This window comes from Malania oleifera, chromosome 13 (assembly GCF_029873635.1).
Source record: "Malania oleifera isolate guangnan ecotype guangnan chromosome 13, ASM2987363v1, whole genome shotgun sequence".
Classification (NCBI taxonomy): domain Eukaryota; kingdom Viridiplantae; phylum Streptophyta; class Magnoliopsida; order Santalales; family Ximeniaceae; genus Malania; species Malania oleifera.
The window spans coordinates 85599947-85625684 of NC_080429.1; the positions used below are offsets into that span (position 1 = coordinate 85599947).

The 25738-nt window shown below is 36.8% G+C and overlaps 1 protein-coding gene across 1 annotated transcript; it reads right to left on the reverse strand.

Moving 5' to 3' along the window:
• Window positions 1-279: 279 nt before the first annotated feature.
• On the reverse strand, window positions 280-25110 carry LOC131145531 (protein CANDIDATE G-PROTEIN COUPLED RECEPTOR 2-like). Its single transcript, XM_058094671.1, has 6 exons — window positions 24623-25110; window positions 22312-22503; window positions 1182-1347; window positions 986-1088; window positions 762-843; window positions 280-653 (listed from the first exon to the last, which is right to left on the reverse strand). Exons 1-6 carry the CDS (start codon window positions 24905-24907, stop codon window positions 576-578), a joined length of 906 nt encoding a protein of 301 aa, XP_057950654.1. The 5' UTR covers window positions 24908-25110; the 3' UTR covers window positions 280-575.
• Between the last annotated feature and the right edge of the window lie 628 nt (window positions 25111-25738).

The window sequence follows — 25738 nt, forward strand, 5'->3', positions numbered from 1 at the left end:
AATAGAAAAAAATTTGCCATTTGTTGATCTGTTATTTTGTAAAATACGCCACTTTTTGAGTCTGAATTTTGTAATCCGTTGTCCCTTTCTGCGTTAGTATTCCATTTGTAAAATGTGTATATTGCTCAAGTTGCAGGGGCAGGGATGCATACAGCTTTCATAGATCTGTTTATGCAAAATGCCACAGGGGAAACTGCACGAGTTAACCATCTGGGTTGTTGATACCTTCATGCATTACTTTCAATTTCAAAACCTGCTCCAATCAGCTCATGCGCCAAATAACAGACAAAGACTACTGAACATTTACCTTTAACATCAGTGTGTTATGAACAGAATCAGCAAGTGGCTACATTCCAGACATGATATACAGAAGCAACCCAAAGTCAATTTCTGAATGAAGGATTCATGATTAATCGTAAAAGCATTCTTCCCTGATAAATGAAAAAGGAAAAGGACTGGATGAAAAAGAGAAGCAGCGGGGAGGATTCATGGTACCATCTGAAGCTCCCAGTTGCTTCGTCTTTTCTAGAGTGCGCAATTTAAGCCACCAATTTTTTGTTCACAAGATGTTGGACTTAATCCCAATCAGCATCAAAGAACCCTGCATCTTTCATCTCAGAATAGTATGCACTATCTAAAAGCAAATCGTCCTCCTGTAAAACAACACAAATGCAAACTCATGTAATTCACAACCCACTTCCCACATAAAACATCTAGCCAAATAAGTCACTGTATTCACAATGGCAGCTTCAAAAAATCACCTGGAAGAAATCTGCAAGGAAGGTTACATAAAGAAAAGGAAGGTAGAAAGAGTGATAGCAGATCACTGTGAGACTGTACAGCCTGTATATAAACATATAAAGCTAAAAATGCTCAGTTTAAATGCTACCAAAGTTGCTTTTTCCTTTCTTTTGGCAGGGGTGGAGTTCAAAAAATCAATGAAAATTAAGTGCACTCTTTTTTTGGAAGGGAAGAAAAAGAGTACCAATGACCAAAGTGAGCTCCACTTCCTGCAATCCCACAAGCAAAACATGCCACGGTGCTAGCGGCAAACATAACAGCAATGTAGTTGTAGAATGCTGGTCTTGCTATTAAAAAATAAAAATAAAATAAGAAATGCATGTTAAAATTGAATTTGACCAATCAAATTAAATGATGAGAAAAGGACAAGAAATACTCACGAGGCAACTTCTCTCTCCATTTAGAGTAATGTACAAACAATATGAAGCCATAAACAGCAGCAAGCAATAGTTTGTGAATAATCCACAAGCCCCACTTCACCCGATGTATATTTTGATCAATGCCATCAATGAATAGAGGAATCCCGAAACCAAATACATATATTGCCTGTATGGGAATGGAAAGGCTGTCAATCCCGAACAATAAAGGAAGTGAATGAGAGACTGACAACGATTATGCAGATAATGTTCAAGATAGCCAAAGCACATACACGACGACACATGGGGGGCACATGCCAATTGCGGAGGACTTCTAACAGAAAACTAAACCTTACTTGCCCATCAATGCATGTAAACAGTTAAATGCTAGGGATAATTTGGAACTGATTCTATATGGACCTAGGTAATTGTATGAGCTTACGATGACGACTCAACAAATTATTCTCAAAACCAATTCCTCGAGAACTTGCCAGACTTCCCACAACTAAGATAGCAAGAAGTTGCATGAAGATTGTCTGAAATTGACATGGTAAATAAATGTTGTATGTTGTATATAGTAATTCACTAGTATCTCTCTAGAGAATTCTTTTTTCCATCAATTGTAATAATTGAAACATGACACTAGATAAAATTTCATTGGAGCTATGCAAAACAATGGCCTACAAACAGTGGATGTAATACATGCATAAATCACAAACTCACATTAAATTTGTACAAACGCAAGCACTTTAGCCCTACGCAATTATGATCTTATCTAACATGCATTTGGCATGACCAGGCTATTCTTTTAGCGGCTTGTGCTACAAACAATTTGCCAGTGTTAACCCATCAGTTTGTTTCTGTTTCTCCAGTTTTTCTACCATGGCCCTTACAGAAGAAAATTAACATAATCAGTTGGTCAACCAGTCACATGACCTTAGGGCATCCAATGGCAATTCAATGCACAGGTACATGGTTTTGCACCAGATGAGGCATAATGACCTACAATACTATCGCGCCACTAATTGCATCCAAGTGATGAAGAATTATCATTGAGGAAAAGGAGGAGATGGTGATCAAAGAAAATTAAAATGACTCTCAAAAAATACTGCAGATCTCAATCACTTGAGTAAAAGCAGCTGACAGCCACGTTCCATGAAAGCAATGGAACAGTGTTTTTAGGGCTCCTAAAGGAAACTCTGATTAATGGATATGTATAGTTCTTACTTGTTTTTAGATCAATTGTTGGCTGAGAAATGAAATTAATAGGGATGATAATCTAGCTGAATTTCCGAGTTCTGATTATGTGACTGTGCCTGTGAATGAGTTGAATGCTCTAATTCGTTTGGTACATCTTCCTTAGTTCGATCAATTGGAAGATAGGTATATATATAGTCCAAAGAAGCTCTCCAAAGAGGCACTAGTTGGTATTCACCATTTGAGGAACACTAAAAATCAGGTAATAGATTTGGTCAAAGAGGATTCTTTGGCCATTGTTTCTGAACTTGAGCCTAATCCCATTGATATTCCTAGAGATTCCATGTCTATTGAGAGGGCGGTTGACGATATGAATGTGATTACATTTGAGGACCAGAAACTTCTTATTCTCAAAGATGTACCCTTCCCATTCTTTTTCATTCTAACATTACTAATAATGTTGTATGCCAGGGAGGGGATTCCTTTAAGGGACATGTCGTTACTATTAAGTCCTAATGGGGGTGATAGAGACAAAAGAGACCTACAAAACTCCTAGTGGAATGGGTTTAAAGCCATGGAGCCCCTTAGACCATGATGTGAAAGCAGGGTGAGTCTAGGACTTACGAGAGAAAAAGAAAAAAAAAAAGTTCAAAAGGAACTCAATAACTTAGCATCTTCTATGAATCATGTGGGATTAGAGGAGAAGGGGGGGGTGGGGAAAGAGAGGAAAATTATGAAGCACATTAGTTAGAAAGTTGGGGGCTTAGGGGAAGTTAGTGTCAACGGAACAGCAAATAGCAAAAGATCTCTTTCCTTATTTCCCCATTCATTATTTTGTACAGTTAGCATATATTTAGTTTACATGTATAGGACTTGAGTTTTCATGTATAGGGCTAGAATCAGGCTAGAACTTATTTACTTTCCATGTATAGCAGTCTTGTAAAGTCTATATATAATATACATAATTCAAGGCCAAAGCATTCGGCCATTCACACAATACTTTGACATGATATCAGAGCCTGCTGACTGCTATTTTTTTTTTCACTTCGATTTTTTTTTTTTTTTTTTTTTGTCTTCTCGGTTTCAAAGGTGTCTCTTGTTTCTGTGGCTGTCATGGGTCTATTCTCTTCTGGAATTTTTTGGTTCTCTGTTTTTCAGTATTCAAGTGGCTGAGTGGCTGTCGGAACAGCTTTCTGTTGCTGTTCCAATGCTTCTCTGTCCTTGTGATTCTTGGCACAGCAGATCTCTTGGTTTGTAATTTATTTTTAGTGCAGGCAGGTCGATCGGAACAGCTTTCTGTTGCTGTTTCTGGTGCTTCTCTGTCCTTGTGATTCTCGGCACAACAGGTTTCATGGTTCAAGATTTATTTTTTAGTGCAAGAAGGTTGATCTTGGTTCTTTCTGTTGTTGTTTGTGATGCTTCTCTGTCCTTGTGATTCTTGGCACATAAGGTTTCTTGGTTCAAGATTTATTTTTTCATGCAGGCAAGTTGATCTTGGTTTTCTTTGTACCTGCATTGATTTATTTTTGGGCTTCTTGATTTTCTAGAAGTATTTTTCTTTCGGCAGTCTTCGTTTTTTTTTTTTTTTTTTTTTGGGTTTCTCGATTTTCTCCTTTATTTAGCATGGAATCCACACCTGTGTGCGCCAAGTTTACGGGCACCAATTATTCTACGTGGGGTTCTCAATTTGAACTTTTCTTGAAGGGAAAAGATCTTTGGGGTCATATTGATGGCACAGATTGTGCACCCAATCCTAATAAATCCAAGAATTTAGCGGCTTGTCCTTCATGGGCTATGCTTGATGCTCATATTATGTCTTGGCTTCTTGGCTCGGTTGAGCCACATATTGTCCCCAACTTGCAACCTTATCGCACTGCTCAATCTGTGTGGACTTATTTAAAAACAGTATATTATCAAGATAACGGTGCCCATCATTTTTAGTCAGAGCATGCGATTGCCATGTTTCAATATGACAATCGTTCCATACAAGACTATTATTCGGCGTTTGACCCTTTGGAACGAATATTCTGATCTGGTTACCGCGGATGTTCTTGTTGCCTATCTTCCCATTATTCAACGTCTTTACGAGACTTGTCGCCATGTTTAGTTTCTTATGAAACTCCGCCCCGAGTATGAATCTGTTCGCTCTTCTCTATTGAATCACTCTCTTGTTCCTTCTTTTGATGTTTGTTTTGGTGAATTACTTCGTGAAGAACAACGGCTTAGTACTCAAGTTACTTTAGCACAATCTCATGGTAGTTCAAAGTCCATCCTTGTGGCTTATGCTGCTCAACGACGAGGACCGCTTGCGCATTCTAGCACCTTGCAGTGTTTTTGCTGCAAAGAAATTTGGGCATATCGCTACTAATTGTTCCAAGAAATACTGCTCTTATTGCAAGAAGAAGGGTCACATTATCAAAGACTGTCATATCCGTCCGCTGAATCGTCATGCCCAGGCATTACAGACTTCTGTTATTGCACCCCTCACAGTGACTTTTGTGGCCCCTAGCTCTCCTTCAGGTGACTCCTCTGTTCCTGCACCTCCTACAACAAATTACTGCACACCTGAAATGCTAATTTCGGCATTATCAATTCTACTCAACTCTGATATGTGGACTTGGGTGCCTCTAATCACATGAGGAATAATTCCACTACTCTGTGTCATGCTCGGCCCTACGCTGGTCAATATGCTATTCAGACTGCCAATGGCAATTCTTTGCCAATAGTTGTTGTCAGAGATGCCTCTTCTAAGTTCACTGATGTGTTTCTTGCTCCTTAACTTTCCACGAACCTTATTTATGTTGGTCAATTAGTTGATAATGATAACAATTGTTCTGTTAATTTTTCTGGTGATGGTTGTGTTGTGCAGGACGTTCTCCAGTGTCTTCTACTAAGTCTTTTGATTGTAATAATGTTTCAGATCTTAATATGGTGTGGCATCGTCGTTTAGGCCATCCCGATACTCAGATCTTATCTCATGTATTGAACTCTGGTTTACTTGGTAATAAAGAACGTTCTTCTTTATCTCTTGAGTGTGCTTCTTGCAAACTTGGCAAAAGCAAAACTCTTCCCTTCCCTTTGCATGCTAGTAGAGCTTCTCAGTACATTGATCTTATCCATAGTGATGTTTAGGGACCTTCCCCGGTTAGTTCACATGAAAAATTTAAATACTATGTGACTTTCATTGATGATCATAGCAGATTTACTTGGATCTACTTTCTTCGCTCTAAATCTCAGGTTTTTTGTACTTCACTGAATTTTTAGCGTATGTTGATAGTAAAATTTTCTACTTCTATTAATACATTACGCACAGATTCCAATGGTGGATATTTGTCTATGGCGTTTTAGGAATTTTTGGCTTCTAAAGGTATTATTCATCAATGTTCATGTCTCACTACTCCCCAGAATGGAGTAGCCGAACGAAAAAATCGTCATCTCCTAGGTGTGGTACGTACTCTCTTGTTGGAATCCTCCGTTCCATCGTTGTTTTGGGTTGAGGCTCTGAAAACTACTACTTGATTAATCGTTTACCTTCTCAAGTCCTACTCATGGAGTCTCCCTATTTTCACATATTTGCTAATCAACCTAGTTACAATAACCTTTGTACCTTTTGTTGTGTATGTTTTGTTCATTTACCTCCTCATGAGCGACAAATTATTTGCTCAATCTGTTTGATATGCATTCGTGGGATATAATGTGTCTCAAAAGGGATTTGTTTGCTATGATCCTACATTACATCGTACACACATTTATAAGAATGTTATTTTCTTTGAAAATCAACATTTATTTCCTGTGTCCTCTGTACCCTCCTCTTCTATTGGGCTTCTCCCCTCCTTTGAGGAGCAATTCTCAGATCCTCATCAAGTTAGTTCTCGTTTTAAACCAGGTATTGTGTATAAGCGACGCTCCTGCCCACAGTTTCTTCCGATAGCTCATCCGATATCTGATCCTACCACGCTCCATATTCAGTCAGTTGCAGCACCTCTAGAGCCTTTGGTACGTCGCTCTTCTCGAGTATCCGTACCCCCAGATAGGTATGGGTTTCCCTCTTCAAGTTTTGGCAATTTTGTTTCAGCTCTTACTGTTGCATTGTCCAATTTAGATATTCCCACGCCCTACTCACACGCTACCAAACATGATTGTTGGTGACAAGCTATGCAGGAAGAAATTGCCGCTCTAGAGGCCAATCACATATGGGACATTGAGCCTTGTCCTCCCACCATTGTTCGTCTGGGTTGTAATCTGATGGAAGTCTAGATCATTACAAAGCTCGCCTTGTTGCACTTGGGAATAATCAGGAGTATGGATGTCAAGAATGCTTTTCTTCACAAGGATCTTAAGTGTATTTATATGGAGCCACCCCCAGGCTTGTTTCCCTCTCCGACTTCACATGTGTGTAAGCTTCGTCGCTCTCTTTATGGTCTCAAACAAGCTCCGAGGGCCTGTTTTGATAAATTCCGCACCACTTTATTACAATTTTCATTCAAGCAGATTAAATATGACACTTCATTGTTTCTTCGGAAATCAAACATGGGTATTGTTGTTCTTTTGGTTAATGTTGATGATATTGTGATTACTAGTTCCGATTATACTTTACTTGCTCAGCTCAAGACTCATCTCTTAGAGTCCTTTCATATGAAAGATCTTGGGTCTCTCACATATTTTCTTGGTCTTGAGGTGAATCTTAGTCCCTCTGGTATTTCACTCAATCAACATAAGTATGCTAGTGACTTGGTGGTCACAACTAGCCTTTAGAAGGGTACTTCTGTTGATACTTCCATGGAATTAAATGTCAAAGCTTCACAAAGAGGAAGGTGACTTACTTGCTTGTCCAAGTTTATACCAAAAGTTGGTGGGTAGTCTTTTCTACCTCACCATTACTAGACCAAACATTTCTTTTTGCTATACAGCAAGTTAGCCAGTTTCTTTAGACTCCTCGTCGTCTTCATTTGGTTGCTGTCCGTAGGATTATAGGCTATGTTTAGGGCACTTCTGCCCGTGGTTTATTCTTCCCTACAGGCAATTCTACTCACCTTGCTACTTATAACGATGCTGATTGGGCTGGTTGTGCAGATACACGTCGCTCCATCACTGGTTGGTGTGTGTTCTTAGGTGATGCATTGATCTCTTGGAAGAGTAAGAAGCAAGACAGAGTTTCTAAGTCATCGACAGAATCTGAATACCGGGCGATGTCTCTTGCTTGTTCTGAAATTATTTGGCTTTGAGGTTTGCTTGTTGAGCTAGATTTTTCTAAGACCGATCCTACACCTCTACATGCCGATAATACGAGTGCTATCCAAATCACAGCCAATCTTGTCTATCATGAGCGCACGAAGCATATTGAAGTAGATTGTCACTCTATCCATGAAGCATTTGAAGCTTGAGTTATCGCTCTTCCACATATTTCCATAGAATTACAAATTGCAGATATCTTCACCAAGGCTCTCACTCGTCATCGGCATTGCTTCCTAAGTAGCAAATTGATGCTTGTTGATCAACACGCATCAATTTGAGTGGGGTTGTTAACAGAACAGCAAACAGCAAAGCAAAAGATTTCTTTCCTTACTTTAGCCCACAATTATTTCCTTATTTCTCAATTCATTATTTTGTACAGTTAGCATATATTTAGTTTACATGTATAGGGCTTGACAGATTATAGTTTACATGTATAGGGCTAGATCATGCTAGAACTTATTTACTTTCCATGTATAGCATTCTTGTAAAGTCTATATATAATATACATAACTCAAGGTCAAACCATTGGACCATCACACAATACTTTGACAGTTAAGAGCGTTTGGGAGGGTAGGTGTAAGGTGGGAGTTTATTTCTTCTCAGGAGTCATCTAAGGGCATTCTATCTTGTTTAGCATACTCGGTCCGACTCTAAAGTTGATAATCTTGTTGGGTTCTTCTTCCTCTCGATTAGGTTACCACTTTACCTAAAAGCTTAAAATGTTAGGTTGTGGGCCAACAATGTATATCATGCTTTAACACTCCCCCGCACATGTAGCCCAATAGCACGGGGCGATAAACAAAGGATAAATAACATTCATCATAGGGAAATGGAATACAATAATTTTTAAACACCACACAATTAACGCAACAAGACTAGAGCCTAGGACCTCCTAGTAACTAGCCATGATTTTAAATCATGGTAGCGGGTAGCATAACATAATGGTAACGGGTGTAACGGGAAGCAGTAGTAGCAGATGTTACATAACGAGAAGGGGGTGCAACAGCTGTGAATTTTTTTTCAAACACGCACAACCTTGTGCATATTAGCATACATGCATGTTTTAAGTTTTTAACTCTTTTTAGAAAGAGTTTTAGTGTATTTTGGATCCTTTAGTTCAACTAAGTTATTTGGTAAAGACAAGAAATTTACATTATTGAAGAAAAATTATGTGTGCGCGCGTTTTTGTACTTCTCATTTTTCTTATGTGTGCTAAATTAATTAATAAAACAAAATACATTATACACTCCATTAATCTATTAGATACATAAGACATATGAATAATACAAATATAAAATAACTAGAAAAGAAAGATGGTTGAAGTTGAAAAATATAGAACATAAATATCAAATTACTAATATTATCAAAATAAAATATTTTTCTAAGAAGCTAGTATTTTCAAATTGTTAATTAATGCATCTCTTGTGAGTATTTTAAAAAATAGTAAATTTTGTATCACTATCATCTACTCATCCTTATTATAATCGTTTCCCCCTCTTGCCACATAGTATATTGAGAATGACTTATGAAAGAGGGGAAAAGTGAGAAGAAAAAGTAAAAAATAAAATAATTTTTTTGGCGTAACATTCCTGTAGCTGTTATGTAACAGCCGTAGGTGGCCTTTACGTAACGGTCGTGGTCCGTAATGGCCACTATGACCATGATTTTTCTTCCTACCAATTTCGCAGTGTGTAACAAGATCAATAACCAAAAAAACCATTACTTAACAGCGTTGTTACTTAACGGCGTTATGTAACGGTTGCAGCTGTTATTCAAAACCATGTAACCAACTCTGATACCATGTTATATTACTACTTTACCTAAAAGCTTAACTTGTTAGGTTGTCAACCAACAATGTATATCATGCTTTTACAGATATTAAAGGTATAAGTTGTCATTGTGTTATGTCTATTTATGGTCCTCTTAAGACCCAATTTTTGGTCTTTTTTTTTCTAGGATGAGTTGTATGCAGTTTTTGGCTTTTGTTGCCATAGTGGATTCTAGGTGATGACTTTAACATTGTTAAGTTTTCTAGGGAGAAGAAAGGGGGAGATAGGTTTTCTTTGAGTATATAGAATTTTGATAGTTTCTTAGGGGTTCTGGGCTAAGGGATTTACCCCAAGGTAATGCTCTTTTCTTTTAGTCTATGTGTGGGGAGAGGGTTGTTGCTAGTCGGTTAGATAGGTTTTTATTTCTTAGTAATTGGGAGGATGAGTTTGCAAATCTTTCCCAAATTGTTTTGTCTGGAACTGCATCTGAACATTTTCCCATTTTGTTGGAATTGTCTATGCATCTATGCTGAAGTCAGATCCCTTCACCCTTTCGGCTTGAGAATATGTGGCTTGATGATGACTATTTTCCTTTCGTGATGAGAAATTCTTGGTGTAAGGATGTGGAGAGGGGTTTGGAAGGTTTTAGGTTCATGAATCATGAGGGCGCTAAGTGTCTAAAGGAGACTTTCAAGATTTGGAACAGGGAGGTTTTTGGGGATATTAGGATCAAGAAGTCACCCATTTTGGGCAAGATGGAGTTTTTTAAATAGAAAAGAGAAGGCACTAGGCTATTGGAGAGTGAAGAGGCTAAACTGGTTTCATTGAAGAATGAATTGGAGGATTTTATTTTTTAAGTGAGGAGTTGGAGGCAAAAGATTAAATTAAGTGGGCAAAAGGTGATTGTAATGCAAAATTTTTCTTAGGTTGGCTACTTGGACGATAAGAAAAAAACATGATTAGTAAAAATTGGATTTGGGAAGAGATGAGGTTATTTTCGATTCTTGTTTATTTGCAATTGAGATTACTAATTTCTTTTCCAATCTTTATTCAGAGGATTTTTGTAGCCCTCTGATTGTGGGTTTAGATTGGAATCTCATTTCCAAATATTATGCGAGTTGGTTGGCCTTTTGAGGAGGAAGCGAAGGCAACTGTGTTTGGGATGGAGAAGAGTCCAAATGGGTTTAATTTGGCCTTTTTTTAGGACTGTAGGGATGTGATTAGGGTGGTTTTGCTAAGGTCTTTAAAGAATTTTATTGTAATGGGATCGTTAGCAAAAGCATTAATTCCACTTTCATCTCTTTGGTGCCTAGAGGGTATGGATCTGTGTTGTGAAGTTAGAGACAGAGGAGAGAAGAAGAGAAAGAGAGAAGAAAAGAGATGAAGAAGAGAAAAAGGAAAGAAAACTGGGCGCCAATTTCCTGGAGTCTTAAGTACAGCTTAAGGTCTGCCCTCTTATATATCATTATTTGCAGTGTTTTAAAAGGTGTTTTTGAGGCACACCTTTGAGGCGATTTGATACTAGAACGCACTGAGGCGTAGTTCAAAAGGTGAAAATCCTGCTATGTGTATGCTTTCTGGGTCGGAGCGTACACCTCCACTGAAAAAACGTGTTTTTTACGCCTCAAAGAGGAAGGTCAACGCATTTTGGGACCAGCCTTTAACTTACTTTAACAATATAAAAAAAAAATTAAAGACACTGCAAAATAGGGCAGAAAGGCCCTTTCTTTTATGCTTCTATCAACAAATGGACGAAGAATCGAACGATCGAAGACTCCTCCCTTTGATGAGTACTCCAACACTTCAACAAAGAGTCACTGTCATCTTCTTTGATGAGCTCCTCCATCGGGATGGTTGTGCTGCCACCTCTATCTAGCTGTTCATCTCTTTCCCCCTCTCGTTCTCTCTCTGCAACGAGATAATTAGGTCGTCTTCAAATGTCTCACTCTTGTCTCGAGTGTCTTTTTCTCGGCTCGAGACCCTTTTCAATGGAGGTAGTGGACTGTGGAGAGAAGATAGTGTGAAAGAGGCAACCAGAAAAGCAAGATTTCTTCACTGGGTGGGAAGGCAACCTGAAAGGAGGGCACGTGGCCATGGAAAGGCCATGTGGCTGTAGTATTACACTTACAGGAATACAATGTATAGGCAATAAAGACAGCTTTGGTTAATGTTTTTTTGGTTTTTGTTGAATTATTTTTTTTTTGTTTAAAATTCGGACAACAAAATTTATAATTTGTCTTAATAAATTTCATATTATTTTTTTGTATATATAATTTATTTCATATTTTTAAAATTTAAAAAAAAAAATCAAAATCTCAAAAGGCTTGTGCCTTGTCTCAACAAGGGTAAAACGCCTTGCCTTAAGCCTTCAACTTTTAAAACACTGATTATTAATAATAAAGTCTTAAAAGGGCAAAAACACCCCCATTAACACAACCTAACTACTAAAATAACATATTCTCTTACCTCAAGCTGGACGTGTATAAATACATAACCCCAGCCTGTAACAACCATTAGAAAAGGCAAAGCTTAAATAAAGGCTTTGCAAAAACATTGCATAACTTAACAACAGCTTTCATCAAGGGAGTCCTCACGAACTTCTTCTACACAGCATCCCTCACAAAATGACAGTCAACTTCTATGTGCTTTGTCATCTCATGAAAAGTTGAATTGCTAGCAATATAAATGGCAACTTGATTAACACAAAACATATCTATTGGCTTTGTTATTGAGAATCCCATCTCTAACATAAGAGACTTCAGCCACATAAGCTCACCCAAAGTACGAGCCATAGCTCTATATTCCGCTTTAAAACTAGATTTTGCTATAGTAGTTTGCAAGGTTGTTAGAATCAAATTCTAAGTGGGATCGTTGGAGGGATCTGCAGGATTGAATCATAGAATCAGATAAAGAATCATAAGATTCTACTTTCAATGTAAAATAATATATGGAACTTTATGACAAGTCTTAAGACTAAAAACTTGGTTAGTAAGTATTAGAAGTTAAAAGTATAATAAAAAGTTCAAACAATAAAAAGAAGAGAAAGAAGAGCAAGAAAAGGAGGAGGAGAAAAACGATGCTCACTATTGAGTCTTTTCAAGAAGCAAAAAATCTGTTTCAAAGCATAGCTCTGCAGCTCTGCTGGGCCTGCTGGCTTGGCTCTTTTCTTGGCTGCTGCTGATCAAACAAGAACTGTGTGTTGAAGAGGACTGACGTGTTCTTGTCGAACACCAAAGAAGGAATAGGACTGAGAACTGAGGGCTGAGTTTTTCTCAAACCCCAGGAACTCTGGTTATTGAACACCAAAGAACTGTTGACCAAACAGAAAGACTGCTAGCTGCTACTAATCAAGCACCAGTCACTAGATGGAGGGCTCTCTGATTGTCTAACAGGAGAGAAATTCAGGTGCTGGGTTGCTGAATTTCAATGAGTAGAGGACTGAGGTGTCGAACTCCAGGGAAGTCAGGTGCAGATTCTGCTGAATTTGTTCATTGATGGGAGGGTGGGAGCCATTTTGCCCCAGTTCTAGAAGACTTTGGACCCAACATAAGCCTTTTGAGGCCTATGTGAGAATAAAAACATGTATTGGGCCACGTTATTCAAGCCCAAAAAGGAAAAAAATCCCAATCCAGGTAACAGAGTAGGATCTGTACAATTCTACTTACGTTTCTATTTACGATTCTACAATTCTACCAATTCTTTTACAATTCTACCACAATTCTACTTGACTCCAATTTCTGTTGCGACTTGGATCATTTGGGTGAACCTAGATCGTAGAATCATTCGATCCTACAATCTAGATCACTATTTTAATAACCATGGTAGTTTGTTACTTGTTAGGCTAGATAACAAGATTAACTCCTACAAAAGTTCAATATCCAGTAGTAGACCTTTGATCATTCTTTTTTTTTAATAAAAATGATCAAAGGTCTACTATTGGATATTGTACATTTGTAGGTAGGAGGTAGTAGACCTTCGATCATCAATGAATACAGTCCAATCTGCATCAGAGTATCCCACAATCTCATAATTTCTATTTTATATATATATATATATATATCAAACCTTCACCAAAAGAGCCTTTGAGATATTGCAAAATCCTACAAACAACATACCAATGTAGTAGTTTGGTATTTTCATAAACTAACTCGCCACTAGGGCTGTTCAAAAATATTTGAAACCGAACCAATCCAAAAATCCAAGCCAAACCAAAACGAAAATTCGGTTAACCGATTTGTTCATTTTGATTTCGGTTCTTAATGTTCATGAACCAATGGTTACCCGAAATGGGTCTATGTATTTATTTAAAATATATTATTTATACTATACATTATTATCAATAATACACATAATATATCTTAAAGTTACAACATAGTATATACAAACAACTTTTTGGGTGAATTTATGATATTGTGAGAATCAGCTCGGATCGGATAACTGAACTGAACCATTGCTTAACTAGACTATTGGTTAGTTGAGGAGTTCGAATCAATTTCAATTCAACTGAAACCTTCAGTTCAATCCGGTTTTTGAACTTTTGTTCAAGTAACCAAACCATGAACACCCCTACTCACCTCCCCCACTACAAAGGATATGTTAGGTCTAGTGGTAGTCAAGTAAATCAACTTGCCAACCAATTGCCTATATCAACGTTTGTCTTCGAAGTCTGATCCAAGATCACTAGACAATTTCATAATGGGACTATAGGAGCATCAATTGGTTTAGCTTCCAACAAATCAATCTCACTTAGCAAGTCCAATATATATTAATTAGATAGATTCAACCCTTCCCTACACCGTACAATCTCAACACTAAGAAACTAACATAGAATACTCAAGTCCTTGATTTGAAGGTTTGCTTGTGCGCAAAGCTTAACATCTGCAATCCCACTTTAGTCACTACCAGTGATGATGATATCATCAACATAAACTATTAGAAGTACCAAACATCCCTATTTTGCAAACAAAAACTAAATGATCAAAGTAGCAATGGATAAAGCCAAAAATGCAAAGACTACAACACTAAATTTGTCAAACCAGGCACGAGGAGATTGTTTAAGATATCCTCCCCTTGAGCAACATACCTAGGAGGTTACTCCATGCATACCTCTTCTTGCGAATCTTCATACAAGAAGACATTCCTCACATCTAACTAGTATAAGGGTCAATCAAAATTAACTACCAATGAAATCAATCACAAACAAAATTTAGTCGAGCAACAAGAGAAATGAGCAATGTTTGAGTACCTTTCCAGTGAGCAATAAGCAAATCCAAGGCACTTCGGGATGGATTTCCAGAGTTAGAAGTTGAAACATTGATGGGCACAAGAGGCGCTTACAAAGTGTTAGTGATGTCTGTGTTTGTTTTCCATTGTTAATAAACTTTTAATTGTTTCTCTAAATCAGTAATTGATGGATTTTGAAGAGGAACCAAAGATTTCTCGAGAAGGATAAGGGTATGAAAAAGATGATTAATACAAGAGGGGGGGACCACAAATCATTGATGGGATCAAAATAGATTCATCCAAGGAGGACCCAACACTATAGAAATAGGGTGTCCCTCAAAAAAGGTGACATCAGCACTAGCACATTTCTTACAAGAGTGGGGATCATCATCTATATAATTTCTCAAGTACCCAACAAAGACACATTTAACAACACAATGGGAGAACTTGTATTAACTAGTATATGGAACATGAACAAAACATAGGCATCCAAAGACATAAAGCACAACAAAGAACATGGATGTTTATGGGTATACGATGGAGAAAGTAATTTACCCCACTAGAACACTTAAGGGCATCCTATCGGGCAAACATGTGGTAAGAAGAGCATCAGCCCAAAAGGTTTTAGGGGCATGCATATGAAGAAGTAGAGATTGTGCTATGTAAAGCAAATGTCTGCTTTTTCGTTCAACTACTCCATTCTACTGAGAGGTATGTATTCATGATGTTTAATGAATAATCCCCTTGGCCAAGCAAAAGGATTAGGCTTTTTGAACAAATTCAAGTGCATTACCAAATTAAAAGAGTTGAATACTAATGCCAAATTGAGTCTTTAGTTCTTGGTAGAATTGAGTAAAGACATCCAAAAATTCAAGCCTCTAGATCTAGATCATATGTGAAAAATCCACAAAGGACACAAAATATTGATGACCGGTCAAATTCTTGACTTTGCATAGATGACAAATATCTTAATGAATAAGAGAAAACAATAATTTACAAGGCTTGATTTCTAGACAAAAAAAAAATGTCCTAATATGCTTTCTTAACTAACACGCAAAAAACTCAAAACAAGAAATGGATTTGAACATTGAAAAAACTTGTAGTTTTTGAAAGGATAGATGACCTAACGAGCGTGCCACTGATTAATAGAAACACCATGAGTAGAAATTGAGGAAGTCGTGTGACAAGAATTAGACCCACCATGACCACCATCGAAATGTACAAGTCATCCTTCTCAAACCCTCCAACAATCCTCTTCTTCATCCAAAAACCCTGAATAACACAATGAGAAGGAAAGAAGGTCGTAGAACAGTTTTCGAGACTTAGTTAATTAACTAACTGATAGTAGGTTCAAGGGAAATTTAAGCACATATAACACAAACAAAAGAGAAGCAAAATGAATTAAGAGAATATTGCCGGAACTAGAAACCATTGTAACCAAATCATCAATAAGAGTAACCTGAGTATAACGTAATGGGGTTCAAGGACTCCAACAAATCAAGACTACTTGTCATATAGGAGGAAGCACCAAAATCTATAACCCAAGGTGAGGAGGATAAAGAGGCAAGAAGCCCGGTTGTACCTAAATAGGTCACAATAGCACCAAATATAACAGATTGAGCTTTTGGACTTGTTGAACCATGCAAAAAGATTGTCAAACTCCTCTTAGGGCATGGTATGTACTCAACTCCCCAATGAAGTGGCTAGATGCATTTGAAGTGTCAATAGTAGAATCGCTTTTTACGAGAAACTTATTGGCCCAACTTGGTTTCCCAAGGATATCCCAACAATCAATGGTATGATTTTCCTTGCCACAACGAATGCAAATGCGAGAATTCCACAACGAAGTGCTCATCGTAATACACAACCACAGCCACGACCACAATCCAAACCTCGTCATAGTAGTCAAAAGCACGCCTAGGAGCGAGGCCTAAAGAGGCGATAGGGCTAGCCCTAGCGCCTCAATTTTGCTGAGGAAGCGACCTGCAAGAGGCGTATGAAGGTGCAATAAGGCACATATGCGCAAGAGGAAAAATTCTGATTTTTTACCCCTTCTATACCTTAAAAAGAAAAATACTTCTTCTAATTTTTACTTCAAGCCCCAACAAAGCTATTTGAACCAACACGAGTGACAATGCTATTCAAACTAGTATGAGAGAGCCTTTGTCAAGTGAGAGAGCCTTCATTGAGGTCGAGGTCAAGGTCGAACAAAAGCCACTAAGTCTTCACCAACTCTCTGTATGCTCAAAGCTTGGTCAACTTCATCAAAGTAAGTCTTCTTTTGGTCTCCAATCTTGACCATGACAACTGCTATGTTTGAGTGGTTTGCTCACTTCATCTTCTAATCTCTATATCCAGATTCTCCACTAGGGAAGAACTTGAAGTGCTGAATTATCAGCCAAGAAGGTTTCAGACTTGCAAGTTTGCAACTGCTTTCTTCTTCCTGTGTCTCTTATATCAGGTTTCAAAGCAAGGCCAGTAGGTAGGCAAGTGTTTTCTTCTTTTCTCTTTCTTCTTCTTGTCAACTGCCATCTACTTCTATTTTTTATTTATTTTCCTTGTGCCATGAGTGATTGAGAGATAGAGGGAGCTGGAGCTCAGACCTCAAACCAAGTTGCTCTCAGCCAGAGTCCATCTAGACTCCAAATTCTAGATTTATTTGCTGTTTTTTTTTTCAAAATACAGTATGCATTTCTTTGAATTTATTTATGTTTATTTTTCAAATACAATACACTTTTCTTGCATTTAGGGTAGCAAGGTTTAAAACTTTAAATGGATTCTAAAGGCTCTGCAAAGAAAGATCCTGCATGGAAGTATGCACATTAGGATTATTAGAAAAAAAAAAATAATGTGACTTGCAATTTTTGTGGTAAAGTAATGAAGAGAGGAGTGCTCTAAGGCAAAACAACATATTGTTGGAGGATTACAGAATGTAAAAGAATGCCCTAGGTGCCCCACTCATGTTCATGGGGAGATTAGTGAGTATATGTTGAAGAGAGAAAGGAGGAAAATGAGTTACTGCACGATTTTTTGTTAACAGATCATTATGGCAAAGATAAAGAGGATGAAGTTAAGGAAATTGACTCTTGTGGAAAGAACCTTTAGAGGTGGAAGCCAAAGTTCCTATCGATCCAGCAGCAAGTCACCTCACCCCATCTTGAAGAAACCAAAACAAATCGAGACCTATAGATTTTTTTTTTACTCCTAATCCAAAGAAAATAGTTCAATCTAGGAAAGAAAGGAAGATGAACCATTAATGAGGCATGCAAGAAAGAATTAAGACAACAGGCAATGACAGATTTAGCTAGGTGGTTGTATGACGCTCAAATACCATTTAATGTTGCACATTTGGAGAGCTTTGTAATCGCACTTGAATCAATTGTGCAATATGTTCCTAGAACAAAAAATTGAGTTAGCTATCATGAAGTGCATTCCTTTCTGAAGAAGGAAGTTAGTCAAACAAAAAAATTGATGAAGGTCCATAAGGAGGAATGGCAAAATATGGATGCTAGATTATATCTGATGGTTAGAGGAATTCGATTGCAAATAAGGGCATAATAAACTTCTTAGTGAACTCTCTAAGGGGGTCAATGTTCATCAAGTCTATTGATGCTTCTAATATTGTCAAGAACACGGATAGAATGTATAGATTACTTTAGATGGTGGGGGAAATTAAAGAATCAAATGTGATTCAAGTGGTGACAGATATTGCCTCAAATTATGTTGCACCAAGAAAGATCTTGTTCCTGAAACTAAATGTATATATTGATTATTTTAATATAAATTTTATAATGTATATATTGTTTATTTTAATATTTTAATGGCTTCACTCCTTGATTTTTGAATAGGGAGATTGTTGGAAGAAAAGAGGCCACATTTATATTGGACATTTTGTGTGGCCCATTGCCTCAATTTGATATTGGAGGATATTGGGAAGAGGCGTACAATTCATACAACTTTGAAAAGGGCAATATTTTTGAATGGTTATATCTATAACTGTGTAGTTGTGTGAAACTGAGCAAAACAAAACAAAAAAATGTATTGGTGTGGTGAACATGATGAGGCAATTCACAAGAGGAAAAGAGTTACTAAGGCTTGCAATTACAAGATTTGCAACGGCTTTCATCACTCTTCGTTCAATAAACCTTCAGAAAATGACTTGAGGAAGATGTTTACTTCTAAGGATTGAAGTATTAGGGTCTATCAGTATCATTGTTGTTTACTATTTTCTATTTCTTCACAATGAAAAAACAAATAATAAAAACGCTTTTGTTTCTGTTGTCAATTTATGTTGTCGGTTTTCATTGTTTGCCAAAACACTAAAAACCAAATTTCATGGTTTTCAGTTGTTCTGGCAACTTGCTGCAAGAAATTTAAATATCAAAAATAATTTTTTGGATTAAATTATTCATTTTATATACTTTCAAATTAAAATTTAAAATCAAAATTGAATGATCATATGAATTTAAATATAATTAAAAGAAAAATAAACATATATTTCAAAAAATAATAAATCCAATTATAAAAAATATAAACTGTTTTTCAATTGTCATGTCCAATAAAATTTTTATTGTAAAGTAAATTTTGAAAGTAGAATAATTAAGTAAAATAATTATAAAACATTTTATTTTTATTATAGTAATTTTTTAATGTAATTTTATTTGTAATTTCATTATATTAATCATATTTTTATAATATTTTGATTTAAAGATGAAAATGAACATTTTTTTAACTAAGTTTTTAATTTGTATTAGTTTTATAAATGTTAACCAAACAGGTTGTTGGTTTCTAATTTTTAGTTTCTGTTTCTGATTTTTGGTTTTCATTTATCTAATTTTTTATAGTGATACCAAACAGCCCCTTAGTAAATGGGCAAAGAAGGCAGCTGGCAAAAGAGCAGCTAGTACTATTTTGATGCCTACCTTTTGGAGTACAATTGTTTATGCTCTTAAATTGATAGGCCCACTTGTCAGTGTACTTTGTTTGGTTGATGATATAAAGAAACCTACAATGGAATATATTCATGAAGCCATGGATAGGGCTAAGGGCGCCATAGCTAAGGCTTTTGGTGAGAGAGAAGATAAACTCAAAGAGGCATTTGAAATTATTGACACGAGGTGTGGATACCAACTTCATCAACCTTTGCATGCAGTTGCACACTTCTTGAACCTAGAATTTCATTAGCCAAACCCACACATTTCACAAGATGAAGAAATCATGTCGGGTTTGTACAAATGCATCGCAAGGTTGGTGTCATTCAATGAATTGCAAGATAAAGTTTCAAATGAGTTGGAAAATTACACTACTGCTAGTGACCTCCTTGGAATTGATATGGCGGTGAGAGAAAGGAAGATAAAAGCACCAAGTAAAGTGGCTTTTACCTAATTCAATTTTATGTTTTAGCTAGTGACTTAGTATTATGTGCATTTTTACTATCTCTTTCTCTTTAAAATAATTATAGCTAGTTAGCTAGTACATATTCATTTGAAACATATTTAGTAACAACGAAATGGTGCATGTCATTTGGATCATCAGCTCCATACTTGTAAAAGTTTGCTGTGAAAATTCAAGAACAAAGCACCGGGTAAAATGGTTACCTACTTTGATTTTACGTTTTAGTTAGCAACTTAGAATTACATGCATTTTTACAACCTCTTTCTTTTTTCTTTTTCTTTTTTTACAAAGAAAGGAACTTTATTAGAGATAGTAAAGAGAGAAGGTTAAAAGAAAGGAGAACAAGGAGTACTCAAACATACAGAGAGGAAAAAACACAAGCAGCTCAATAATGCCACCTAGTCATGGCTAACATCCTCAAAACAACAACTCTTGAAACAAGCAGCACCATAAGTTCAAAAAGATGTCAAATGCTAATGTATATACTAATGGACAAGAACATAAGTGTTGACAAGCAAGGCAAATGTTTGTGGGGTGATAATATTTAAGATGAGGGAGGTGAAGATGAAGAAGTCTCCCAACTTAAAGGAATCCATTCTACATGCCAAAAATGGATGAATTGAAAGTGATGCAGTACAAGGTGCAAAGAGTAACGGAGGCCCAACAAATTGATAAGGCACATACCATGCCAAATTGAATGTATAGGGAGTGCCCTACTAACGTGAACAAATTTGACTTGGAGAAAAATCACCTATGTGTACACACTTCTAATCCTAATACCCCACTATGCAATGGAGATGGGGATGACATAACAAGACAAAAGACCAAAATGCCTCGATGCCCATCTGTTAGGATTCCCAAATCAATTGAGATTTCTAATTAATGTGTTAGGATTCCCAAATCAATTGATATTTCTAACTAATATGTTATGATTCCCAAATCAATTGGGATTTTCTATTTAATGTTAGGATTCCCAAATCAATTGGAATTTCCAATTAATGTGTTATGATTCCCAAATCAATGGGGATTCTATTTAATGTTAGGATCATTTTTAACATTGAGATTTTTATTTAATGTGTTAGGATTCCAAAATCAATTAGGATTGAGTCCATTAAGGACTTAGATTGGGATATTTTACATTCCTAATAGGAATAAGGTTCCCTACCCTATACATGTAACCCTACTGGGCTTTTTTCATTTAAGCAATAACATAATTCAAGGCAAATCCCCTCGAAGTGATCAACCCTATTTTCTCTTACTGCTTTACTTTCTTTCAAGTTCCCCAATTTCTCTACAATAAAACCTTAGGGTTTTATCACCATCATTACGCAAGAGATCAAACAAGAGGAGGTTCAGTTTGAGGTTGGAAAGAGACATGCAAGCAGGAAGCAATTTAAGAATCATGAACCCATGATGCGGCAAGTAAAGGTTATGATATAAAATAAATCATGATTTATAGAAATAGGTTTGGAGCAAAGTGTAGGTTGTGGCTATGAGTGGAGAGTTGCGGCATCTTGGATGCAAAAGGAGATGAGCCTGCTAGTGAAAATATTACCACAGCCACACATTTGCAACAAGACATGAACATGTGAGATTTTATTTGAAATTATTTAGGTTATTTCAAACAACGAGATTATGTTGATCTTAAAGGTGATGAATTAATTTGGTTTTTGTGGTATAGAAGTGATTGTAACGGCTCTAACCAAATTACTAATTCAGATTTTGACAATTATTGAATAAAGGAAGTTATTCTCTTTCTTTCCTCATTCATTTCTTTTACTTGATCATGTCTCCAAGAAGGCCAAAATGTTGGGATGTGATTTTGATCCATTTTATTATTTTATGATAAGTGTGACTTTAATCTTTGTTGCCCCTCCTTTTGATCCAAATATCTCTAGTAATTACCCAACTTGTCATTGTTGGATTTTCCTCTACTAATTTAGCATAAAAGTTGAAGAGCAATTTGAAAATTGTATGTTAGCAAAAAATAATAAAGGTTCACAGGTTGAAGCAAGCCCAAGAGATGTCAAAGATTCAAAAAATTAAAAGAGCAGTCATGCTGCAAGCGCAAAAACTAGAGTAAAGAACATGCAGACACCCAAGTAGAGATACCAAAACTAGAAGGCAACTATGAACCCCTTGACATATTAGAAGCTCAAATATGAAGCATGGGAACGAATGGTGTTTAAATAAAATACTGACTATTGTAGACATTATTAGTTCAAGTTGAAGGCTCATAAGAAGAGCGTAACATGCTTCAAGTATGAAATATCAAGAGAAACAATTTACAAGTGAACATGCATGCACAAGCAAGATCTTTTAAAAGTAAATTTTACCTTAAGAAGGGTATCCACACTAACAATGAGCCCCGAGGCAATGAAAGTATGTGTTAAAGCTTCCAAGCCGCTACTATAATCTTCCTGGAGTAAGAAGGCCACTAAGCTAATCTCCAAGCACAGCATTCCAAATGATGTGAACAACGACAAAAGATTCCAAGCTACCACCTTCCCAGGAGAACATTGCCATGCCTGTTTCATAAGAAAGAAGATGACCTAGTACAAATCAGTTAACATGAAAAGAAAAAAAAAATGGTTAAAAAAAAAACACTAATGGTTGGTACTAGTTAAAAAATATACAAACTTTTCATAGATGATGAGAAAAAGCTTGTTATTATGTAAAATTAATTTTAGGGCAAAAGACACTCACCTACCCTAAGGTTCGGAAAAAAAACAGATACTTCCCTTAAGGTTTCAAAAATGTCATAGACCTCCCCCTAAGGTTTCAAAAATGTCACAAAACTCCCCTATACCTCCCCTTATATGGCAGTTCTGTGTCTTTTTGGAAAACCTCAGGGAAGGTATGTGGCATTTTTGAAACCTCAGGTGAGTTCTATGGCATTTTTGAAAGGAGAGACATGTGTTTTTTTGGCAAATCTTAGGGGAGGTCCTTGGAATTCTTAAAACTCAAGAGAGGGGTCCCTGGAATTTTTGAAACCTCAAGGGAGGTTAGTGTCTTCTGCCCTTAATTCTATGAGCAATTTTATTATGTAACAGGCTTATGATAAGCAACCACTCAAAACCTTGCACAAATATGCCTAATCCCCGAGAGAGAGAAAACCACAAATGGAGAATTTTTGACACTTCCATCTTTTGTATCATTATGTTATGTTTGGGGTTTATTCATAACTATCTATTTTAGGTATACTTTGGTGGTTGTATCCATGAGACAACTATCCACTTAAATTCAAAATTTGTGTTACTCTCCTAGTCTCCCCTCTCCCTCTACGTAGTGTGTACAGCATTCTCTCCTTACTACAGCATTCTCTCCTTACTCCTTTCATCTTCTTCCTTCCCTATCTTCTTTCTCTTCCCCTCTCTTATTTCTCTTTTGCTTCCTACAATTCTCTACTGTCCAGCATCAGAGAGAGAGAGAGGGAGAGAGAGATTAATGTAAATGAAAATTTTCAATAAGCAGCTTAAACTGATTTTCCACTGTAGCTTGTTACAAATTATTATTAAAACCTAAATACCTACTTCATGACACTGAGTGATGTTAGACAAATTCAGGTTGTGTTAGACACAAAATAATCATGAAAAATACTTAAAAGGAATGGTTCCTCCACATAGGATTTAAAACCCATCAATCAAAATTATGTGAGACGAACATCATAAAGATCCACAATTAACAATATTTTTCACAATCACTTGTTTGGATCCAAGTGTTAACGTGGCATCTTGTCAGTTCTCTCTTAAGTGTTTCTTAAATATCTTACAGATGCCTGAATGGACGATGCCGAGCATCAGATAGCCATATAGTTCATGGATGAAGAAAGAATTTGAAAATGGAAACAAGGCCAAGCCTCATAACCTCCAATGCTCCTGAATAACCTATTTATTTCTTCTTGAAGATTGATGCTCCAGCGTGGATAATATTTGAACCACATCTAGTTGGTACGCATAGAGCCACAATTATCAGGTAAGAAGACCAGAGCCTGCGTAGGGTGATATAGTGCACCAATGATATAAAGAATTGAAGATATTACCGGAGCGGCAGAGTCTATTGTAGAAGAAATGGAAAGCTTATCAAAAATGACCACCGGGCTCTTTTTCCTTTTGTTTGTAGACCATGGATGAAGATGATCACACAGATAATGTCCTCATGGGGATTACTCTGTAGCCAGCGGTAAGGAGGCTTTGTTGGGATCCCTTTATTATGTTGCCATTTGGGTTTTAGCATGTCGTTTCTAGACTTGATTGCGTTTATCAGGCGCTCTCTCCGGGCGTGACTTGCACTGAATAGGTTGACACATGCAGTTTGATGTACATGCTAACCCAGAAGAGAAAAGGGCACAAGGTTCTCTTTTATTTAAGAGAAAAACAAAATCTCGTTTTTGATCAACTAAGCGGAAAATAATTACATCGGCTCGCACTTGGCAGAACTAAAAACTTCAATTTCTTTCATTTTTCCACGGCTTTATCAAACACTCGCTTTAATTTACGCCCTCATCTCCAAATCCCAAGTAATAAAAAAAAAATCCCTAACATGAAAATCTTCGAGTTCCCTCCTTTTCCCATATTTTCACATCAGCCAAACATACCCAATACAACGAAGAAGAGGAAGAAGAAGAAGAAGAAGAACAGGACTCGCCTGAAGAGAGCACCAAACAAGATTGAGAATGGCAGAGACCCAAAGGAGAGGGTAGTAAGCCAGCATGATGCACGACCGCCCATGCCAGAGCTTCTTGAGGTTCTCCTTCGCGTGTATCGCCAAGTACAAGACGAACAGTGCAGAAGGGACCAGTAGGGATCCGGTGTACAAAAATCCATGGCAGCCGGTGGACGATCCAGCATCGCGACCATTGTTTGTGGCGGCAAATGTGGGAACTGGCGGGAGAGAGAGAGGCGACTCGGTGGCGAATAGGGGGCTCCCCATTTCAGAATGAGCGTATCATAGTTTGGACGTCCGTGATATGAAGTTGTTCATTTGAAGAATTCGGAGATGCCTGGAATCTGGATCTCCATGGGAGAAAGACTAGAGACTTAGAAGCCGAATCTTGACGAATTGCGAGTTGCAGCAACCAACACAAAATGACGTCGTAGGCGGCGTTTGGCAAATTCCGTTTATGGGTAAAGACCAGAAAAGCCCCGAGTTTTTCTGAATATATATGACATCACCCCAGAATTTCTGAGAACTATTAAAAAAAAAAAAAACCAAAACCTTTGAATTTTGAAATATAAAGAATCTTCTATTGATCAATAATTAAGTCCAATAATAACAACAAATTAAGTCTTTCAAGTCCCACTAAGTGAGTCCATGATATAATTTTTTATTTTTTAATTTACATGATTATTAATAATTTTCCTTCAACTATTAAATCCTTATTTATCATCTCATTCCAGATTATTTTTTGTCTATCTCTATCCTTCTTAATTCTCTATTGTCCCCCTAATAACCCAATCCTAACACTTTTTTTTTTTATTTTTTGCATAATATTGATAGGAATAACAAAATATCATGCTCGTGTAATATAAACTTAGCCAACCCAAAGGGCTTGGCACACACAATCCTACCATATTCTATCCAAGTCTCGAGTTTAGTCTTTATACTTTGGGCAACCATCGTAGCATCATAAGGAGGACCTCCCTTTTGAGGTACAAAAAATGTATGATCCATAGGAAGTTGGTTTTTCTCAACGTGGTATATAGTATAGAAAAACTATATCATAAATATCCAAATCATTTAAGTTGTCTCTATCTTATATCA

Coding starts and splice junctions, on each gene's coding strand:
- LOC131145531 (XM_058094671.1), bottom strand. CDS start 24,907: ATGGGGAGCCCCCTATTCGCCACCGAGTCGCCTCTCTCTCTCCCGCCA. Junction 1,089..1,181: donor ATGGAGAGAGAAGTTGCCTC/GTGAGTATTTCT, acceptor ATTTTTTAATAG/CAAGACCAGCATTCTACAAC. Junction 654..761: donor TCCTTGCAGATTTCTTCCAG/GTGATTTTTTGA, acceptor GTTGTTTTACAG/GAGGACGATTTGCTTTTAGA.